General features: G+C 44.9%; 1 protein-coding gene across 5 annotated transcripts in view; it reads left to right on the top strand.

The window, feature by feature from the left end:
- The first annotated feature begins 664 nt into the window (after window positions 1-664).
- Window positions 665-7,901, top strand: part of LOC129836334 (stromal membrane-associated protein 1-like) — a 44,634-nt gene continuing 37,397 nt past the window's right edge. For 3 of the 5 annotated variants that reach the window (XM_055902369.1, XM_055902368.1, XM_055902366.1), the window contains exons 1-3: window positions 1,210-1,509; window positions 5,709-5,842; window positions 6,414-6,499. In XM_055902369.1, coding sequence (XP_055758344.1) covers window positions 1,392-1,509; window positions 5,709-5,842; window positions 6,414-6,499 — 338 coding nt within the window. In that variant the 5' untranslated portion in view covers window positions 1,210-1,391. Of the gene's footprint in view, window positions 789-1,209; window positions 1,510-5,708; window positions 5,843-6,413; window positions 6,500-7,901 lie in introns of those variants that run through there. The other 2 variants (XM_055902367.1, XM_055902364.1) reach the window with 2 other exon arrangements.

Here is a 7,901-nt window from a genome sequence, read left to right as displayed (position 1 = left end):
TATTGACATTACAGTTGATCTGGAAGTATTATGTTTTTGGGGCGCTAAAATAAGGTCAATTGTACAGACCAAGGCGATGTACAAAAGTGAGTGAGTTTACGTTATCTCGCTAGGACACCGGTACAAAGTGTCCTTCGCCCCTGCCACTGTTTTATTGCAGAGCACTGTTTTCCCACAGTTCCAACATCAACAGATTACACATCAATTTTAAGATAACACATTGCACATTAACCCTATCAATCATGAGACAACACTGTTTGTAAGCTTTTAAATGATATCAAAGTCAACCGTTTATCTTTTCAGGTGATGAAGAAATGCCTTATGGTATGGTGGGGTATTCAAAATGGGTCAACTGAGACCCTTTATCTCCTGAATGGTTTGGCATTCAGGTTCAAAAAGTCACTTTCTGACCACTTCTTTCGTGGTCAGATATGTATTGAACGTTTTGTTTAAATCAAAAAGGTTGCTGCAAAAATGTATCTAATTCAAATGGATTTACCCTATGATAAGATTCATTCAGACCATTTTATTCAAAACCGAAAACTCATCCCTCCAATAGGTGGCAGTATAGTCATATCATTGAGGGGTCTTGGCATTGAAGAGAGGCCTGAGAAATAGGCCTGAGAGATGGTCTAAATTTACCCACCAGTAGCTTGCAGTATAGAGAGGGGCCTGAGAGATGATGTCTAAACTTATCCCACCAGTAGGTGGCAGTATAGTGAGGAGCCTGAGAGATGATGGGCGCGTTCGACCTCGCAGACGTGATGGGCACGCAGCCGACTTTAAAGGTGAGACTGACTGAGCTACAAATCACCTTGCATCATAAATAACTATTCAATATTATTTGTAGATGTCAGTCAATCACAATTTACCCATGATATATCACGGTTTTAATGCTCTCGAACACAGCCAATGTCTGCAGTTACACTTTATTGCAAATAAAAGTCAACGGAGTTTAAAGATTCAAAGCCGGATGTTCCCATGTCTGTACGGTTGCCATCAGTTAACACAGCCACAAAGTCAAAATTGGCTGTATCGTAAACATTATTGAAAGCAAACAATTTGCCTTTCGGTCTTCATTTAAGGTTAGGCACAAGGTTAGCAGTGTGTTGAAGGCTAGGGTTAATGTTATGTTTCAAATCAGTTTTTAGGAATATAAATTGTAGAAATAGGCGTGGTTTATACATTTATGGCTGGGGTAACTAGTGACCACTCATTGGTACTGCTAGCGGAACACAGCCCCCATATTGAGCTTGGCTGCGAGCAGTACGGTTGTGGTAAGCTGCACATACCCAGGGATGGTCTTCCTTTAATGCATTTAAATTAGACACAGATGGTAAGGGTACAGTAGGGGTTTTATTTAGGAACAGTGCACCATAACTTGTTGCGCGATGTCGACGCGGTCGGAGAGAGAGAAAGCCCAGAAACTGAACGAGCAGCATCAGGCCATTCTGTCCAAAATGCTCCGAGAGGACGACAACAAGCACTGCGCTGACTGCGAGGCTAAAGGTAATCTCAGCTGCTGAAATATAGACAGTGAAGCTAGGTTAACCCACCTAGTGGTTGTGGTTCCATATACGCCATCCCATCCAGCCACACATGGGAGTTTGACTTCTGCCTGAGTGTGAATGAGCAAGCTAACAGACATTGGCTAGCTAGCCAAGGTACACCGGTCATTCCATTTGACAGGTTTGTTAGCTTGCTAGCCTAGCACGATGGAAGCAACACAAAAAGCAGGTATTGGCTCCGATGTCCTTCCCTCCAATTTATTTATGAGCGGAAAACAATGTCGAAGACCAGTCTACGATAACGGAGGGTAATCAGTCTCCAGTATTGCCAGCACACAAGCCAATATGGGCGGATAATACAATGCTGATGTAGCAGTGACTGTCAAGCAGGTTTTGATTCAGTTCAGCGAACCACCCATCTGTGATTAATGAATGCCTCTTGCGTCATGATGACGTGTTTTGCTAACATTTACCTTTTCGTTTATGGACAGTCCCTATTTTTATTTCACTCTCAGCTGCAAGTGTGTTGACCGTGACCATGCGAGCAATGATCAGTCAACAGCATGACGTGGCCATATTTCATACAACTGGGTCCTTGCTTTGCCCTCGAGTTTCTCTGGTTGGTCTCAAAGTTAGGCTTTTGAGACGTGACTGTAGTTGCCATAGCTCCGAGAGAGTCCAGTCCAGACTGGTTTTCACGTGGTTGGGGACGCTGTTTTTTTTGATTGACAGAAAGGGCCAATGAACAGCACCTTTATGGATGATGCTGTAAAAGGAGGGAAGCATCCAGGAAGAGGACAGGTGACAACTTTGCACTATCCTTTGTCAGACACAAAAGTTGACCCGGCACACACTACACATTGCTCTTTCAAATTCCAGATTTTCCTCCGTCTGAATACAATATATTGTATAGCCTACATGGGTATTATCCCAGGAGTGTGTTATCAAATTTGTGCACAAGACACCCACCCATGGCTAATGGATCCTGGACAGGCTCTAATCTGCAGAATGGTTCTGTTTGCTTTCTATTCGTAGCCTATGTAATCCTGCTTTATGTAACGTTGCATTATAGCTCAGTCAGGTAAAAGGAAGTGTCAGTGTTTGTTTATTAAGTGAAAGCTCCACTCAAGCTGCATCCTTGGGTGCTGTATATGTGAATGCTCACACTGCATCCATATCTTCGTCCACCTCTTCATCTGCCCACTTTGTGTTTGTAAGTGTGTCTGTATGCGTGCGTGCCTGTGTGAATGGCTCACATGCTCCAGTGTGTGGTGTGTGTATCGTGAGGCATTGTTCCTGTAAATTGTGTGTGTGCATAGCCTATGTGTTATGATTGTGATATGATGCTGTCAGCTCATATTTGTTAGCACTGTGTTAGAGAAAATGGAAGGAAAGCAGGAGAGAGAGAGGGATCGTTCTATACTAGGGTTTTGCTTATCTCCTCTCCCCATACTGTCTCTCTCTCTATCTTCTCATTGCCTAAGCTCTGGTTTCTATCTCTACAGTGTCCACACAATGGGAAAGGAAAATTACCCAGCATCCTTCACTGCTTCTCCTTCCATGGCCTACAAGATGAGGCAAAGCAGTGTGTTTCTGTTTTAATGGCTTCCCACCTACAACTCAGGTTTCAGGACAGTCTCCACCATGTTGCTTTACCAGTATCCATGGCTTTGAGATCAGAGCTGGGGTTGTTTGGAGTCTGGACTATACACTTGGGAATTAGTGGTAAGACCTTCATCAGGCTTAGGGGTCAACTCTTCTCTGCAATCAGAGGAAGATATGTTCAGCTGCTGTCTTCCTCCGTCTTGTCATGCTGCAGTAAGAGTTGATAGTCATTTGACTTCAGACGTCACTGAGTAACAAGGGCCTGAGGCACTCTCGCTTCACTCACTATTTAGTCAAATACGCAAGCTGGCACAGACATGTTGCACTGTCTCTCTTTCTATCAATAGGTCTCTCAATACCACGTATCTGCCCTTTGTGCTTGTGCTGAAGTTAGTATTAGCAAGAGGGCGATGGTATCTCTCTCAACACACACCCCAGAGGCATGTTAACCCATGACTGGAAGGGCAGCCCTCTGATAGGCTGGCCCAGGCCAGGTGGGTGTGGCTCATAGGTTACATCATCAGGCTCCATCTGATCACACACACACACACACACACACACTATCAGTTGGCTTTGTTGTGCCTAGCCTACTAAATCCAGACCACACAGGAAGAATGCCTCTCATTTCATTTCCACCTCTGCAGTGAAACGGGGAGAGGGCTACGTTGTGTGTGTTCCTAGACAGCCAGGACCATGCGTGACAGACCTGCAATAATGGTGAATAGATGGGGCGTTGGCCTGTAGCTTTGACTACTGCAGTGTGATGAGTGACTCACCTGAGCTGCTCAGCTGTAATTCCACCCTGCCTGCCTGTCTCTGTGCCTGTAAACACTGTGTGCACACTGCCCTAAATTCTCAGGGTGTGGTGAACAAATGTTTGTGTATACCTCTACCGTTGCTGTGTCTCAAGGCATATAAGCCTAGGCTAGAACAGAGGGCTTTCCTTTTCGATCATTAGACTATCCTACTTGTGCTGGGACCGTAGCATGTGCTTATTGGTGGGCTATTATCTGGCATGGCAGGGGCACTCTCTCTGCGCTGGCATGATTTTCTCTGTGTTGGCACGCAAGCTTGGCAAGAGGGCCAGATGGGCACAGATGGTTGTTCTGACCCCCCCCCCCCCCGGATACCCCTCTCTCCCTCTGCGTGCCTGTGGGAGCCGAAGCCCATATATTGTATGGCTCTTGAAGTTAAGAAGCCTCTCCCATCTTCGCTGTGTCCTCATGGGCTGCCTACTGTTCCTCTTATCACCAATAGGTGGTGCCAGAAGCCCAATATCTCAGTGGGTGAAGGTCAGGGAATCGATGTAGAGGAAGCCTCATTTTATGATCTCTCAACCCAATACGTTGTGTTACTTCATTTTCTTCAGGGGACAGAAGTAACCTAGTAATTTGAATGTTATCTGATAATGTGGTGGTAGATGCCCAGTCTGCCCTATGGCTCAGCGCCAGTATCCACAAAGCATCTGAGTAGCAGTGCTGATCTAGGATGAGTCTTGCCTTTTAGTTCATAATGAATAAGACTAATATAGACAGATCCTAGATCAGCTCTGGTAATCTGAGATGCTTTGTGGATACAGGACCAGGTGCCTGCATTCACCATAGACATCATTAACACACACACAGTTCAGAGGAATCGGCTCCGACAGATCCAGCTCTGAGACCCGTCAGCAATGGATTAAGTGAATGTCTTTATGCAACAAATGTTAATACATGGAACCGCATCATGTCGAACCGAAATGCTTTGGTTCATTCCTCGAATGAAACCGACTACCGAACTGACTCTACTGAACACGGCTGGCCTTCTCTGGGGACTAGTGCCACAGCCTTGCAACCTAACCTGGACTGCACTGCATCCAGCCACCACCAGGGAGCAGCAGAGCGCTGTTCTCCAGTGCTGGAGGTAGAACTTGTCCCCTTACCCACAAATCTAAGATCAGATAGGACTGCTAACACTAACCTTTAGGCCCTATTGGTTAGGATTAGCAGGCCTATCAGATCTTAGATCAGTTCAGGGCGGTGACACATATCTAGCCTAACCCTGTATCAGTGGCTGAGTGCAACTTGATCTACTGCAACTTGTTCCTCAAGCACTTTGTCATTGATTGGGTGGATTTAATTTTCCACAGCTTTGAACAATGGTGACACAGACAAGGCCAGGAGTAGGAAGATGCTGAGACGACCTGTCAGTATCTTCTGGAGAACTGTCATCTACGGCCACCAGCTTCCCTGTTCTACGAACACACATACACACCAAGCCCTGTCCTCAGTTTGATGGCAGTGGCCTTAATTTCAAGCTTGGCTGCTTGTCTCCACTAGTTTGAAAGCTACACTGTCACTCACCGAGGTTCCAGGGGTGTGTGTGTGTGTGTGGGGGGGGGGGGTTGTTAGGTTGGCTGATCAGGTCTATAGTCAGTCAGTGGTTGATCTTTGGCAGGGTGTTATGACTAATCAGCTAATCAATGCTCTTTAGTCTGGACCACGCTTAGCCTAATTGAATGAATCAGTGTTTTAGTGCTGGGCTGGAACAAAAACTGTTACACTCCTGGAGTTGGTACAGTAGCAGAATAATAACTGTGTGTCTGCCTCTGTGTAGGTCCGCGATGGGCGTCGTGGAACCTGGGGGTCTTCATGTGTATCCGCTGTGCTGGCATCCACAGGAACCTGGGCGTCCACATCTCCAGAGTCAAATCTGTCAACCTGGACCAATGGACCCAAGAACAGATCCAGGTACCATGGGGTGTGCGTTTTATGGGGGTGTGTGACGGACAATGAGGTCTGTGGGTGGTTTTTGGGGTGTTTTGGTTGCGGCTGAGTGTGTGTGTGTGTGAATTAGACAGATGAAGAAAAAATGGTGTGTTTGAGGATGGGGGGGGGGGTTAAATTAAACCCAAAGTGTAGGCCTGTCTGTGGTTTGTTGAGGAGTTGTCTGTCAGGGTAGATGGAGCTTGCATCTCTCTGAATGTTAATTGCTGTTTTAATGGCTAATTAATTCCTGATGGGTAATTATTCCAACTTTAGCTCATTCATTCCTCCTATCAAATCCATCATTCTCCTCATCTTCTGTGTGTGTGGTGGGGGGGGGCTGCCTGCCTGCCTGTTTGTGTATGTGTGTCATTACCAAGTACAAACTGAAATGTAAATATAACATTTCAAAGCAGTTGTGGTGACACTTTCTCACTTTCTTTTAATTCCATTGTTTTGAAGACCTTGCCCTCTGCTTGAATATGTGATGCATTATGAAGCTAGAGATGTCTAATGATATATTCAAGGCTGTTATCTCTCTCTCCCGTGTGTGTAGAGTATGGTAGACATGGGGAACAACAAGGCCAAACAGCTGTACGAAGCCCACCTCCCAGACACCTTCAGACGTCCGCAGACCGACCAGTATCCTCTCGTCTCCCTCTCTCTCTGTGTGTTTAGTAATAATGAACCCCTCTGTGTGCATCTGCATTTGACCAGCACCCATCACAACACAGTTCCTCTTCCCATGTCACTTTGGACCCAGTTGTGATGACACATTTTGACACGGCCCCTTTTCGTGCATATGGGTTGTATAGGAGAGTGTAAGGCAGCATGGTATCTGGGCTGCCTGCTGTTCAGACAGGACAGATGTGTGTTCTTGATAACAGCTGTTCCTGTTCAAACTCTGACTCAATTCACACGGTCTGCCTGGTTCAAGTCTCTAATAAATCATCTGGTGCCTAGCTTTGTCGGGGGATGGGCATCAGTTTAGCCTTTTTGATGGCTCTTGCTAGTTCTGACAGTAGTTCAAAGCCGTAGGGTCGAACTAGCTAGACTAATTGGTAGGTAGGTCAAATGTGTAGGCCTACGTATTCATTGTGTGGGTAGTTGGAGTATTTGAAATAAGGCTGTGTTTCTCTTTGCTTTCATGTTGTCCTTCTCCCCCTCACCTTTTTTGTTAAAGTGCCTTTCCTTTTTCATGGTTCCTTTGTCTGTCTGTATTTTCTTCACTCCCATCTTGCCCATCTCCTTTTCTGTTACTTCTCTGTTGTCAGGTTTGCTCGTCTCACTCTCTTTTTTCAAATTCAATTCAGTAGACTTTGACATGGCAAGTTAAATTACTTACAGTACTAGTCAAAAGTTTGGACACCAACTCATTCTATGGTTTTTCTTTATTTTCTACATTGTAGAATAATAGTGACATCAAAAATATGAAATAACACATGTAATCATGTAGTAACCAAAAAAGTGTTAAACAAATCAAAATATATTTGAGATTCTTCAAAGTAGCCACCCTTTGCCTTGATGACAGCTTTGCACACTCTTGGAATTCTCTCAACCAGCTTCATGAGGTAATCTCCTGGAATGCATTTCAATTAATAGGTGTGCCTTAAGTTCATTTGTCAAAATTCTTTCTTTCCTTAATGCGTTTGAGCCAATCAGTTGTGTTGTGACAAGGTAGGGGTGGTATGCAGAAGATAGCCCTATTTGGTAAAATACCAAGTCCATATTATGGCATGAACAGCTCAAATATGCAAAGAGAATTGACTGACCTTCATGTCTTAAAGTAATCTGGAAGATTTCAAGACCTTTAAAAGTTTCTTCAAGTGCAGTCGCAAAAACCATCTAGCGCTATGATGAAACTGGCTCTCATGAGGATCGCAACAGGAAAGGAAGACCCAGAGTTACCTCTGCTGCAGAGGATAAGTTCATTAGAGTTATAAGCTTCAGAAATTGCATCCCAAATAAATGCTTCACAGAGTTCAAGTAACAGACACATCTCAACATCAACTGTTTAGAGGAGACTGTGTGAATCAGGCCTTCA

Source organism: Salvelinus fontinalis, chromosome 37 (assembly GCF_029448725.1).
Source record: "Salvelinus fontinalis isolate EN_2023a chromosome 37, ASM2944872v1, whole genome shotgun sequence".
Lineage (NCBI taxonomy): Eukaryota > Metazoa > Chordata > Actinopteri > Salmoniformes > Salmonidae > Salvelinus > Salvelinus fontinalis.
Note: the sequence above shows the minus strand (reverse complement) of the source record. Positions and strands in the feature narration are given on the sequence as shown.